The sequence below is a fragment of the Mastomys coucha genome, unplaced genomic scaffold (genome assembly GCF_008632895.1).
Source record: "Mastomys coucha isolate ucsf_1 unplaced genomic scaffold, UCSF_Mcou_1 pScaffold21, whole genome shotgun sequence".
NCBI lineage: Eukaryota > Metazoa > Chordata > Mammalia > Rodentia > Muridae > Mastomys > Mastomys coucha.
Window position 1 is genome coordinate 138,338,196 of NW_022196904.1, and position 14,581 is coordinate 138,352,776.

General features: G+C 54.2%; 1 protein-coding gene across 2 annotated transcripts in view; it reads left to right on the plus strand.

The window, feature by feature from the left end:
* Positions 1-3,077: 3,077 nt before the first annotated feature.
* Positions 3,078-14,581, plus strand: part of Macrod1 (mono-ADP ribosylhydrolase 1) — a 147,849-nt gene continuing 136,345 nt past the window's right edge. Inside the window, exons 1-3 of one of the 2 annotated variants that reach the window (XM_031389517.1) lie at positions 3,078-3,487; positions 8,954-9,055; positions 9,806-9,922. In XM_031389517.1, coding sequence (XP_031245377.1) covers positions 3,196-3,487; positions 8,954-9,055; positions 9,806-9,922 — 511 coding nt within the window. In that variant the 5' untranslated portion in view covers positions 3,078-3,195. The remainder of the gene's footprint in view (positions 3,488-8,953; positions 9,056-9,805; positions 9,923-14,581) is intronic. The other variant, XM_031389516.1, reaches the window with a different exon arrangement.

Sequence of the window (14,581 nt, forward strand, 5' to 3'; positions counted from 1 at the left end):
GTCCTGGAACTCACTCTGTAGACCAGGCTGGCCTCGAACTCAGAAATCCGCCTGCCTCAGCCTCCCAAATGCTAGGATTAAAGGCGTGCGCCACTACTGCCCTGCCTTTTCTTTTCTTTTTTTAAAGAATTATTTATTTATTTTTATGTATATGAGTTCACTGTAGCTGTCTTCAGACACACCAGAAGAGGGCATCAGATCCCATTATAGACGGTTGTGAGCCACCATGTGGTTGCTGGGAATTGAACTCAGGACCTCTGGAAGAGCAGTCAGTGCTCTTAACCACTGAGCCATCTCTCCAGCCCTGTCTTTTCCTTTTCTCCAATAGAGTCTCATTACCAGCCACTGCCAGGGCTCCACCATAGGCTGTCAACACAAAACAAACTCAATGACAACTTTGGAGGTTCCTTGTCTCATAATGCTTAGTCTCAGGGTTAACTTTCTCTTTCTTCCTTACAGATCCCCTGTCAGGGATTTGATGGGATCTCTGAGTACACGAATGTGCACATCTCTGCATCTATATGTGCTTCGTGTGTGTGCTCTTTGGCTCTTTTTCTCCTGGTCATTCATTTGCTTGTCTCTATTCTATTTGTTTGATTTTATTTTATTATTTCTTTAGATGCCTGTTTGTATTCTAATGAGAGATAGAGAAAGGGTGTGGATGTGGGTGTGTGGAGAGCCAAGGAGGATCTGGGAGGAGTTGGAAAAAGGGAAATGTAATAAGAATATGTTGTATGAAAGATACCTTTTGCCAGGTGGTGGTGGCGCACGCCTTTAATCCCAGCACTTGGGAGGCAGAGGCAGGTGGATCTCTGAGTTCGAGGCCAGCCTGGTCTACAGAGTGAGTTCCAGGACAGCCAGGGCTACACAGAGAAACCCTGTCTCAAAAAACAAAACAAACAAACAAACAAAAAAACCCAACCAACCAACCAAACAAACAAACAAAAAGAAAGACACCTTTCTGTTGTTGTTGTTTCTCAAGACAGGCTTATCTGTGTAGCTCTGGCTGTCCTGAATTTGTTCTGTAGATCAACTGGTCTCCCTGCCTCTGCCTTCCAGTGCTAGGGTTAAAAGGTGTGCCACCATATCCAACTAAAAAACAAATCTATTTTCAATTAAGGAAAAAAAAAGTGAGGGCTGTATCTGGTGTGCACTATGTGGCAGGGGTTCTGGCTCATCCAGAGTTCCAGCGGCTAAACCCCAGGGACACGGATTTCAGGCCCTAAGTGGAAGGTAGCCTTCTGCTCAGGAGCCAAAATACCTTTTGGGTGGGACCTTGTCTTTTCCCAGAGTCCCCTACCAACGTCTTGACTGGAAGGATGGAGGGCAAAGTGAAGGCCCTCCAAGCTGTCTACATCCTAAGCCCTGGAACCCGTGAAGACAGCCTCTGGCAAAGGGAAACCCAGGCTATTAACTAGCTGATTGTAGGCAAATACTGACTTTTTCCTGGATACTGATGGGGCCAGCGTAACCACAGCCTGGAAAATGGTAGATGGAGGACCAGAGAGCAAGATCCATAGCACATGAAAGACAGGAGCAGCCTGGGCTCAATGCCAGGCTGCAGGAAGGAGCTACAGGAAGGGCCCGTGACCTCTGGCCACTGGAAAATCCTGGGACAGCTCCCTCAGAGCTTCCAGGAAGGCATGAAGCCAGAGGCATGAGGCATGTAGTTCTGGTAACTCAGGCCAGATTCTTGTCTCACAGAACTTAAGCCGAGAAATCTGCATTGTTTACTTTGCCAGACTTGTGGTGAGGTCTCAGTAGGAGGGTTAGGGTTGTTCACTCTGGCCTCCCCCCCCCCCCCCCCCCCCCCCCCCCCCCCCGCTCTCCCCCCTCCAGAAACTAAATCTTTATTTGTAAAGTTTTGGAAGCAAGGCCTGGAGAGATGGCTCAGCTATTAAGGCTCACAATAACAATCTGTAAAAATGTTTTTATGTGTTTGGGTGTTTTCCTGTCTGTGAAGCACTTCCATGCAAGGCCAGAAGAGGGTATGGCATCCCTTGGACCTGGAGCCCCCAGGTGAGCACTGGAAATATAACGCTGGTCCTCTGGAACAGCAGCCAGGGATCTTAATTGCTGAGTCATCTCTCCAGCCCCAGGATTTAAATCTTGCCCCCTCTCCTCCTCTTTCTTTTTAAATAAAAAGTAGGGTCTCACTGGGTAGCTCTCAAGTAGGCCAGGCTGGTGAGGAACTGAGTGTGAAGTAGTGGCTAACCTGGAACTCCTGATCATCCTGACTCCCCCCTGCCTCTGGAATGTTAGGGTTACAGGCATATGTCATTAAGGAATACAAGGAAAAAAGTATCCTTCTTAGTTCACCCGAGTCTTCCTATACGCCGAGATTCATATTCCTTCTCTCTCTTTCCCTTCCTTCCTCCCTCTCTCTCTTTTCCCCTCCTTTCATTTTTATAGCTATTGTTAGGTTGGCCTATTGACAGGGTCTTGCTATATGGCTGCCCTAGGCTGACCCTAAACTTTCTTAAGATCCTCTGCCCTCACACTCCCGAATGCTGGGATCGTTTGTATGCCCTACTTCGTCGATTTGGCACCTAGGTTTCTTCCTTTCAAATCTCACTAACGTCCTGCCGACTACTGTGGAACTCAGTAGCCGCCGCTTGGCCCTCAGAGCTTAAGGGAGATCGAATTCTTCCCGCCAGCTCGGCTCCGGAGAAGTCGTTCCACCCTGACACACAGGTCCGCCGCACCTATCACCTCCCCTTGGCAGGCTGGAACCTGCAGCTGCTGTGGCCCAGACGCAGAGCTGGGTGATACGTAGGGCGCCAACACAAGTCCAGGTCTCTCTACGCCTGCAAAACACTTGATAGGGACCGAGTTGACTTTTGAGCCACGGCAACTAGGCGGAAAGACCCAGGAGTCGACTAGGCGGAAAAACCCAGGCACGGAGTGCCTTGCCGAATCACCGAGTTTCCGAAGGCTGGCTGCAGCCACACTCCGGGGGGAACACAGACAGGCTGGGTGCGCACGTGTGTGTCCGAGTGCGTGAGCGCAGCGGGCCCGGACGGAACTACAAGTTCCAGGGTGCCCAGCGGCGCGCCGCCCGCGGTCTCTAAGCAGGTCGCCACGGGCTGGCACGCGCCACTCTCGTCCCAGAGTAAATAAGGGACCGAGCGCGACTCTCCGGAGCACCGTAAATAGAGTCCGAGTGGGCGGGGAGCCGCCCGGCACCGCCTGCTCATGTCGCTGCAGAGCCAAGTGTCCGGCCGCCTGGCACAGCTGCGCGCGGCGAGGCAGCTGCTGATCTCCCCGCGCCCCTGGCCCGGCCGCTCGGCGGGTAGCCCGCGGCCCCGTGGCAGTGCGTGCGGTCCCCTGGTAGCGCTGGGCGAGCACGGCTACTGCGCGTGGCTCTCGGCGGGAGTTGGGGCGTGGGGGGCGGCGGGGCGTGGAGCCTGGGTGCGCACCTGGGCCCCCATGGCCATGGCCGCGAAGGTGGACCTGAGCACCTCCACCGACTGGAAGGAGGCCAAATGTAAGTGTGAGCGCAGGGCGTGGGTCTCCCCGGCCGAACGGCACTCCACGAGCAAGTGGGACACTTGGGAACCCCCTCTGCGCACATCCACGCCCAGCTCCTACACCAGGTTACCCCTTGACTAAACGAGTGGGGAAGGCGGCCTTACTTCAGCAATGGTCCCAGGGAGCCCCCTCTTCCCCGCTTCCCTCCACCCCATCCCCCACCCCCCCGATCCTCTTCTGGGACCTGCCACCTTCCTCCATGCATGCACAGGAGGGAAACTGAGGCTCAGGGCCAGAGTCCACTTCCCCAAGGTCAGGCTGGGAGTGTGTAAAGGCAAAGTGTGGAAGCTTGGCCTATCAGGTAGGGTCAGATAGCTCCAAGAGTGGCAGCTCGGGTGTCAGCCTCTCTGGGGGTATGGTAGGTGCCCGTTTTGCCCTCCTGCTGGCTTCTGGCCCCTTGCCAGCACTCTGCCCCTTCTTGAGAGACTGGGCTCATAGAACTTGGAGAGCAGGCTGACATCGGGAGTGGGCTTGAGAATCACTGACTCCCCAAAGAATGAAAGTATGTCTCCTCCTGGATGGGCATGCCAGGAAGGGGCCACGGGTCCTGGACGACCTAGTCGCTAGCTGGAATGCAAAGTGCAGAGCCCCAAATAGCCCAGAGTGGCAGTCCAGCTGCCCCTGCCTTTCAGGGCCAGTCCTTCCCTTATTACTCTGGGCCGGTCCTCCTCTCCCAACGAGCGGCTAAGGCCATTGGCTGGGCTGCTGGTGGGCGTGACCATGGGGGCTGGGCCACCTAGGTCAAGCAGGGTTGAAGGTAACCTCAGATTGGTTCCTTTTTAGAAAAGAGAACTCCCTCTTGTTGCACGTCTGCCCGGTATCCTAAAGCACTTGATAGTTCTCTTTGGGAGCCATCAGAACTTGTCACTCCCTCAACCTTGGCCGGGAGTTTCGGGGCTAGTCCAGAATTCCAGCAGAGGGAGTTAGTGTTCCTGCTTACCCATGGAGAGCAGCAACTCAGGGAGAGTGGGGGTAGTGCCGCACCACCTGCCTAGTGTACGGTACTAGATTCCAGTCCTGCTCCCCTTTCCTTGGTGACCCTGAAAACCACCCTAACCTGGGGGAGCTGGTGGGACCTGAGGTTCCTCAACGGCTGGACTGATGCTGTTTTTTCCTCTTCTCTGCCAGGTTGGGTCTAAGTCAGGTGAGCTGGTCCTTGAAGCTCTGGAGAGTCTGATCTCTGCTTGCCTTTTCCACTGGGTTTATTGGGATTAGAGGTGCCAGGGCTAGTGTGTCTGGCTTTTAAGCTTTTTCATGGGTTCTGGGTTCAATTTTTAGCACCTACATAGAGCCTCACAATCACCCCTAATTCTCCTGTTCCACGCGATTCACGCTGTCTTCTGGCCTCTGAAGGCACCGGGCATGCTCGTGGTACACGTATACACATGCAGGCCAAACATTCATACCATACAATACAATAAATACATCTAAAAATAATTACCTAAAAGGAAGACTGGATGCTGGGCAGTGACATACACTTTAATCCCAGTGCTCCAGAGGCAAAGGCAGGCAGATCTCTGTGAGTTTAAGGCTAGCCTGGTCTACAGAATGAGTTCTAGGATAGTCAGGGCTACACAGAGAAACCCAGTCTCAAACAAACCAAAAGACTGGAACTATTCACAATGAAAGGCAGTTGGCTTGGGGGGGACTTAGCCGAGGCTATCAGGAACATCTAGGGCCTCTATTCTAGCCTTGACTAGTCTCATGCTGGGCCAGAACTGTGTACTGAAAAGAGAAGAAATGTTGGTGTATCAGAATCCAGCAAGCCTGGGGTCACTGTTGCATGCTCCCTGAGCCTCTATTTCCGCGTCTGTGAAATGGGACCAATAGCTCCTGCTGCTGTGCTGGGTCACATTAGAGTGCCAGCCTACAGAGCGCCCTCTTGTTCATAATTCTATGAGCAGGCTCCTATGCTCTCTGTGCCGGGCTCCGACAGATGGCCTCTATTCTCTCCCGCTGGAGGCTTATGGTACGATCCCAATGCTTCGGCTGCAAATCCTGCTACAGGGGCCAGGACTCCTTGAGGACCTGGGGAACCTCATCTCGGCGTCTGTGATGGAGCTGCTGGGCCAGCATGCTGTGCAGGCACACCTGAGAACTAGGGGTGAGGGCATCTCTTCCATGTTGGGATGCAGCCTTGGCCCTCCCCAGTGTGTGTGGAGGCAGGTCCAGAGCTGCAGTGCGCTTCATACTCTGTTCTCCACTGCTTGTGCCATAGGCTTGGATGAGTGAGTCACTGCTCCCAGGTGATTAATGCCACAGAAGTCGCACACTACTGAGCTCAGGTGCACAACCTTATCAGCTGTGCCCACCTGGTGTTCTGCAGACTCAGCCCCCCTCCCCACCGCCACTCAGCCCGCCTCATCTCTCTGAACGACATCTCGCAAAGCGCCATAAAGATACTTCTTAAAACACATCATTGAATTCCCGTTTGCCTGGCACGCTTTATGGCTCTGGCAGAGTTTGCTTCCTCCTGCCCAGCTTTCATGCCCACGAGCCTCTGGAAGCTTAGTCTGGGGTCAGGCTTCCCCATCAAAATTTACTGCGAACATCTTTTTACAACACCTGTCTCAGTGAGCCGTGAAATACTCTTCGCCTCTTCAAAAATGAGAGAAAATGAAAATGCATGTTTTACATCTTTTATAAAAAAAAAAAAAACCCACTTGTACTTTAAGTTTGCATCTGACTTGAGGGAAGGAGGCAGGCAGTGACTCCTGTGTGTGGCAGAGCAGGCCTGGGAGGTGGCCCTGAAAGATGAGGCTGAGCAGAAGAAGGAGCACACAGGCCCTGGGGCAGAGAAGCATCTCAGGCAGCCATGTGGCATTCAACACCTCAGAACCACGCTTGGAGATGGGGACACAGCACTCGTGTGCTGGCCTTTTGTGTCTAATGTAGCCCAGGCTAGCCTTGGATTCCTGATCCTTCTGCCTCTAGCTGACAAATGCTGGGCTAACAGCTGTGTGCCACCATACCTGGCTCGTGTTGGCTTTTGTTTTGTTTTGTTTTGTTTTGTTTTTCGAGACAGGGTTTCTGTATAGCCCTGGCTGTCCTGGAACTCACTCTAGACCAGGCTGGCCTCAAACTCAGAAATCTGCTTGCCTCTGCTTCCCAAGTGCTGGGATTAAAGGCGTGCACCATCATCGCCCGGCTTCATGTTGGCTTTTTGAAGTTGTGTATTTAGGGATGGGTGCTAGGAGGGATAGACTGACAGATGTCTGTAAGATTGGTGAAGTGGTTGGCGGCTGAGACAGGGCGCAGTTTCTGGGAAACTGCTCTGTTTGGACTCCATTGGATCAAGTGGGCCTTGTGAACCATGGCCATTCAAACCAGGCTATCAAGGTCACAGAGGAGAACAGGTCCACCCCAGGTTTCTTTCACCTGGGTGTGAGGGAGGCTGGATCATTCTGTCTCTCTCTTAAGGGGGTGGCATCTGTCAAATGTGTCTGCTAGGGGGCTAGGTATCTTTGGGCAGTGGAATTCATATGTGGTGCCAGGGTTGGTTCCCGCCTGACCACTTCAGTGGCGCCTGAACAGTGGCTGGCAAGCAGTTGGTCGGCATCACCATAGCTTCCTGGTGCCAGCTCCAGGTCAGGCCAGCTGGAAGCATCCACACTTGATTGTGCCAAGGTTCAGGGTGTCTTTGGTCATGATAGCACACGACAACTTGTCTGTGGAGCTAAATAATGGCTGAAGCTCCACCTGCCCTGCTCTCCACCCGAGAAAGGCTTTCTCCTCCCGAATCTTGCGCCGTTGGGCACCCCTCCCCAGGAGGAGCCTGTGATGCTACCAAGGGGTCACAGTGCCATCCTGCTTTCTTTTTCTAGAGCTGTAACTGGTGATTGAACCTAGGACTCGTGCATGCTAGCTAAGCACATTACCATTGAACTAGTGTTCTCAGTGCACACATGGGGCCTTGGTCATGGACCTTCAGCATCTTGGTAGACTGTGTCTCTGACCTAGGGAAGGAAATTGAGGCTCAGATTTGCCCTGGAGTATAGTGGGAGGCACAGGGGAATGGAAGCACCATGTAGTTCTTCTCCGCCCTCTGTGTCCCCAGGGTACTCCTGCTTCACCCCACATCACCCCCAGATACTGCCTCAGTGCTTCCGTCCAGGCAGGATCTCCGCCCCCAGGTCTCAGCCCTTCATTGAGTCACCCATGGACCCTCACACACACTGTGTGTTCACCGTGCTGGTGGTGAACAGGGAGCTCTTCACATGGACCTTATTAGCCAAGGTCCAGGAAGGAATGTACGTAATCCAAGGCAAACTCAAGACTCATGGTGGGAAGCAAAGAAGGAAATGGAGAGGGTCATGTGAAGGGGACCTGAAAGAAAACTGTCATTGCAGGTAGAGCAGATGCAAAGGCCTGAGGCAGGGGCATCACCAGGGTGTTGGAGGAACAGGTCAATGGGTGCAGGTGTAGTTAGGAGGTTAGGTTTGGAAATGGGGTGTGTGTATTACAAGGGTCGCGCTCTCAGGTTTGAGCTGAGTCTCACCTACGGGAGGGTTGGAAGCTACGGCTTTCTGTAAGCATTCTACCAGCTGGTCTACATTCCCAGACTCAACTCCTACCTGTGTTCTGATGCCATTTGGGTTCATTCATGTGATGTTTGTTGTTTGTTGTCCCCTCTCTGGGCCAGCCACTCCATTCTGCTAGTCTGTGTTTGAGGGACCATGGTTGGGCTGAGCCTAAGTGTATAGATGGCCTTGTGCCAGCAGGGGGAGCCTGTGAGCCATGAGCCTGGACTAAGCTGTGCAGAGATGCTCAAGATGCCCTATCCTGGTGGCAAGGGAAGGTCTGACAGGGCAGAGAGACCAACTTGGAACACTCAGAGTCTGTGAGCATGTGGGGACCGGGGGCCTTTCTTACCATCTGAGTGACCTCAGGTTGCCTCCCACGTCCCAGCTGCCTCATCTATGAAAATGGGAACATTTGCCCACAGGCTGCCTAGAACCCTAGGCAGTGCAGAAGGACGATGACACTGGACACCAGATCTGCCAGAATCTGTCTTTGAGGATCCTTGTCTTACAGCTAGTGACACAGTGGCTGACAAGGGGCAGAGCAGCAGCATCAACCTGCCTGGCTTAGTGTGTTCCAGTCTGCAATTGTTCTCCAAGGGGCATCTTATCCCCCTACAAATAAATGAGGGATCTAGGGAGATGTTTAGGTAACAGGAAGTGGCCGGGTTGAATTCTAAACTGGGTTCTTAATGGCTGAGTGAGTCAGTCCCTCAGTCTCCCTCTGTCTCAGTTTCCCTTCTTGAACAAGGACAGCAGGTCAAAATGTGGTGGAGTCTGCAGTGGTTCTGCCCCTGGGGGCCCACAGGAAGCATGGCTGGTAGGACCGGGTTACACCCTTGGACTCAGCAGGAGTCCTAAGAGGCCTACTCTGACCACTCTTGCCTGTCCTGCCCCTGCAGCCTTTCTGAAGGGCCTGAGCGACAAGCAGAGGGAGGAGCATTACTTCTGCAAGGATTTCATTAAGCTGAAGAAGATCCCCACGTGGAAGGAGACAGCAAAAGGTACACCCTATTCCCTGGGCATGGAAGCCCCTCCCCTCCCCTTCTCTCCCCTCCTCTCCCCCTCCCCTCTCCTCCCCCCCAATGACCTGGGAGGATCTCCCAGAAGCATCCAGGAGTACCAATTGAGTGCCCCCTGCATCCAGGCTCTCTGCATGTGTCGCCTCATTTAATTACTAACACCGCCTGAGGCCAGTTTGGCTTGCAGTCCCATGACAGCATTAGGAAGCCAGCTCCAGGCCACATAAGCCATCCACCTTGGATAACTCAGTTACTGGGAACTGGGATTTGACTCTGTGATGCACTTGCTTACAGGGGGCATGCTGGGGGAGCCCTGAAAGTGCAGGTCAGATGACCCAGGATCCCAGTCAGGCCACTTTTCCCACCTCAGACTCTGTGTGATACCTATAAAGTGGAGTGTGTGAAGCCAGGCATGGTGGGCCTTTCGGAAATCCCAGCACTTGGGAGGTAGAGGCAGGCAGATGAGGAACTGAAGGTCAGTCTTGGCTGTGTAGTAAGCTTGAGGCCAGCCTGTCTCAAAAAAAAAATAGGAAAAGGTGGGGAGAGGGTATGTGATATCACTACAGCCTTCTGGAGCACTGTTGTAAAGGCCTTATTACACATAGTAGGTGTTATCCACAGTAGGACATCAGCATCAGCATCAGTGGTCACTAGGGCTCTGGCTCTTCAGTGACTCTTCAGTGAAGGCCTTCTATGTGACCCATGTGACTCCCCTGACCCTACCTGTCCCAGGGCTGGCTGTGAAGGTGGAGGACCCCAAGTATAAGAAGGACAAGCAGCTGAATGAGAAAATCTCCCTGTTCCGTGGGGACATCACCAAGCTGGAGGTGGATGCCATTGTCAACGCTGGTAAGTGACTGGCCTGAGTCAGAGGCCTGGGGGGTGGGGTGGACCACTTCATCACCTTAGGCCTGGTTGGTGTGCCAAAAGGGGGTGGGCGCCACCTGGCTCCGGAGAGGCTCCCAGTTGCTAGTGTGGATGGCCTGCTGGCGCCACCGGAGACCAGCGTGGCTGCCACTTGGGCTCGGCTCGCCTCCTCTTGAAGCCCTGACCTGCCTTCTGGGGGCACCTCCCTCTGCCAAGCTGCCTTGCAGCTCTGAGGCACATTAGCAGTGGGGATGGGGGAGAGCAGGCTGGAATGAAGCCTAAGAGGCCAGAGCCAACTCTCCTCCTCCTAGGGCGGGGCGGCCTCCCCACCCCACCCCCACCAGTCCTGCCTCACTCCACACCTGGCCAGGTGAGGGAGCTCACTAGGGAAGGGAGAGCACCCTGGCAGCTCTCCAGTGCCTGGGCCGGGAGCTGCTCAGTTCCCTGCACGTGGTGTCTTCTTGCTGGCTTGGCGGTTTATTGTGATGAGCTGAGTGGAGGCAGCTGCTTCTGTGGGGGAGGGAAGAAGGCGGTGTTTGTCTGGCTGAGGTCAAGAGGCTCTGGGAAGGGCTCTGGAGTCATCAGGAACTGGTGTCTGGGGTTAGTAAATATAGCACATGTGTTGGAACTTCCTGGAACAAGGTCGAGTGGCTTCCCTCCCTCTGTCATACAACCTCCAGGAACTATAGCAGGCAGTAGAGGTGTCTTTTTCTATGATTCTGTGAACATCAGGGCGGAACTCCTAGCACAGAGCTCCAACTCACAGGAAAGAGCCCATCATACCAGCCCCTCCCCTGTGCATCCCAGGGGGCACCCCAGCCCCTCCCCTGTACAGCCCAGGGCACCTCGGCCCCTCCCCTGTGCAGTCCAGGGCACCCCAGGCCCCGCAGCCCTGTGCAGCCCAGGGCACCCTAGGTGCTTCTAGACCTATCACCTGCCTTGCTCTGCCATACCTGAGTCTTGATAAGGGAGTAGGTTCTTCCAGGACTCTAGAAGAGAGAGCTGCTGATACTGTCCATGCCTCATTGGCCTCCTTCAGTAACTAGGCACCCAGCAGAGGTGGCTGCTCCCTGGTCCTTTCCAGTTGTGATCTGGGTGGCATTCCTGCCAGGGTTCTAGGCTGATGTTTGTAGAGGACCAGCCCTGTACCCCCCACCACCTGTGTACCCCTCCACCCGCACCCCCTCACTGCCTGTGTACCCCTCCACCCGCACCCCACCCCACTGCCTGTCTCAGACACACAAGTGATGGCTGCCAGTCAATGCCAGAGAGAGCCTGGGTTACCTTTGCATTTCAGCTGTTGCGTCTGTGTGTCTCCCTGGAGAACCTGACAGGGTTGGTAGGTGGTGGGACTGAAAACAGCCTTATCTGGTTTGTACCAGCCCCTCAGGAAGAATGCTGTTACCCACCCCAGAGGTCCTCAGGGAGTCTCTTGGCTCTGCCTTGCCCAGGTACCTGACTCTGCTGGTCACTGCCGAAGGTGTGGGAGACACCCAGTCAGCTCTTTTCCTGTTGCGCTGTAAAATGGACAATGGAAAAGCAGGCAGCCTGGTTGATGAACCAATGTGGGTTCAGGGACCAAAGTGTCACAGGAGCAGGAGAGGGCTCTGGAAGCTGATATACGGGCATGGATCTGTCTGTCAGCTCTTTCCAGCACTAGCTGAGCTGGCTGCCCTGGGCTAGCGGTCTTGTGGGCCATGCTTCCCCTAGGACGCTGCATCCTGGGAGGTGCACTTGCCAGGCTTCTTTCTGTCTCTGCGAATGGGGGTGAGGGAAAGTGGTCTATCGGATTGTTGGGGACACAAGGTGGGAATGACACTCATTTACCACCTGCACAGGAGCCAAGGGTTCGACACCTGCACTGGTGACACCATTAGCATCATGCTGAGTGCTGACTCAACAAGGCCAAGGCCTTGCTGCCTCCTGTAGATGACCAGCCATCCCTTCTCTCACTTGCCTTAGTGGACCCAACACCTTTTAGTGTATTCTCTTGAGATCTTTGTCTAGAAAGAGGGTCGGTCAGTCAGGATTCAGAATGCTTCCAGAATGGCAAGCAGTAGCTGAAGCAGATGTTGGACTTTGATTTCCTCTTCAGAGCTGGCATCCCCAGTGTTTGATGCGGGCATTGGTACTGGTCAGAGCTGGCATCCCCAGTGTTTGATGCGGGCATTGGTACTGGTCAGAGAAGTCCTCAGTGGTCTGCCTGGGTTCGCTCCCCAAACCCCTGGGAGCTTTTGGCCCCGGCTTTACCCTGTCAGCGTCACCCACCAGGGGGCAGCAGAGATTGCATTTCCGAGGAGCCCATAAATCAGCCTTTATTAGTGAAATAAAAGTCGCAGGCAATGTGGGGCTTTTCAGGGCTGCATAAATCTGCGTCCGAGCCTCGTGAAACCCATATGTGCTTAATTCATATGTAAAGTTTCAAGCAGGAAGAGAATGCATGTCCATTAAATTCTATTTGACTTGATTATAATCATTAGCCGTGAATAATTGCTTCTCATTGCCGACCGCAGAGCCACCACAATAGGCGAGAGGAGAGAGCAATTATCTTGGGGTGGGAATTTTTAAATTTTTATTTCTGAAGCCAGGGGTAGCATTGGCCTGTGGGCATATGATAGCCTGTGGAGCACAGTGTGGGCTGGGATCCCGTGGCTGGGGTCTTGATGTTCCACCAGAGTTTCTACTCTGTGTGTGTGTGTGTGTGTGTGTGTGTGTGTGTTTATCTGTCTGTCTGTCTGTCTGCCCATCCTCATCTTGTTCTCACTTTGCCTGTTTCCAGATGAGGAGGAGTGTCCCCCTGGGCCTCATTCCAGCTTCAAGAACGTGGAGGAGAGGGATGTAGGGGGAGGCCGAGGGGGCCTGTGAGGGAACGAACGGGGAGACTTGGATCTTACTCCTTTGCTGAGAAGTGGGGAGCTAAAGAGGAGCACCTCTAGCTAGGTTGTAGGCACCTCTGTCCCTTGGTATAGGAGTCAGGGAGTACTTGTAGCGGGGAGGTCCAGTGCCCTCCCCTGCCACTCCGAACACCCACCCTCGTCTTTCTACTGGCCGCCTGGCATTTTGAAGCCCAGGACTGATTTCAATTCTGTTGTAATGGTATATGTGGTGTGACTGGCGTGTGTGAGGTGGTGGGGCGTGACGGCATGCATGTGTGTCTGTGATGTGGATGTATGCTGTGTGGCAGAGGTAGGATGCTTGGGGCACAGAGAAGGAGGGATGACAGGGCTTAAGGTCATAGGGGCAAGCCAAACTTACTAAACTTTCCCCACGGCTGCCTCACGGGCTGATGGCCAAGGCCATCGGGGCAGTGCCCAAGAGAGCCCCAAGCTTTTGCCATCTGTGCTGGCTATGGCTCCTGCCCACAAGGGTATGCCACATCCATCTTAATTAAATTGACCGCCACGCTGGCAAGATAAGCTAGGAAGGCCCCTGTGGCCGTTCCCTCCTCCAGGCATCAGAATTGCTGGGGGCAGTGCCTGCTCCGCTAGCTCTTCCTTTGACCCCTGGGACTATGTCTGGGCTTCTCCACTTGGGGTGGGATGTGTTGTGGCCTTTACAGCGCTCGAGTCTTCTCTCTGCCTCAGGGGATGGATATGTCCTTATCATCACATATTATCTGGTGTTTGTGGGCCCCTGTGCCTGAGACGGCCAAGTCCCAGTTAGGAAGTCTGAACACAAAGACACTTATTCTCTGCTAGCCTCGGGGTCCAGTGGCCCAGCTTTGGCCTTAGAGTCATCTTAGGGCAGAGCATGCATGAATGTCACACTTTGTGCAGAGACACAGCCGTTTTTCTCTTCGGAGTAATCTCAGTCTACTCGTGTGTGGTGTGTCAGAGCACTGAGGCCTTTGGAGTGGAATCTGGGGGCCCCTGCCAGCACCTCCCATCCCTCAGGTCGTCATCTGAAAACTGCCATCATCCTCGGCCCCAGCCTGTGTGGGAGTGAAGATGACACATGTTTAGGCCTGACACACAGAGAGCCCCAGTAAATTAGTCCTGGGGAAGTCAGGAGCAAGAGCAGCTAAGTAGAATATAATGTGACACGGCGCCGGGAGGGAGGGTTGAATAAAGTGTGCGTGAAGCCGCAGGGACCAATTAATTCTGCAAGGAGGTGGCGGGAGGCGAGTGGGTCATGGAGGCCTTTGAGGGGCCTAGGTTCTGGGGCCTGGCCTTAAAGAATGGGTGGGAAGCCATGTCTCACAGCGACAAGCTGGCCTCGCAGGGAGACTTTTAAGCTGCTTATTTATTTAAAATAAGGCTTGAGTGGCACTCAGCTTAAGTCCTGGGGCTTTGATTTGTGAGAGCCTACCCGCCTCTTATCCCCCGCCTCCACCTCAAGCCCTTGTTTCATCCCTTCGCGCCGCCCCTGAAGGGTACTGGAGCCCGGCGTGTGGAAGAGCAGGCCCTGACTCCGAGCGGCCCCAGAGTGCCCCGCCCTGCTCTGGCCGTCCCCCAGCCCTGCCTTGGCTGGACTGGAGCGGGTGATTTAGAGACCGCCTTGATGGACTAGCAAGCAGGGGGCCGCAGGGACAGCGACTGCCTGGTGGGAAGTGATCTGACGCTAAACTGTCGCCGTAAATCGCTTTATCTGTCACTTCAGATTTAAATGTGTTTGCTGAGGCTTGCCGGCCGCCGACAGCAA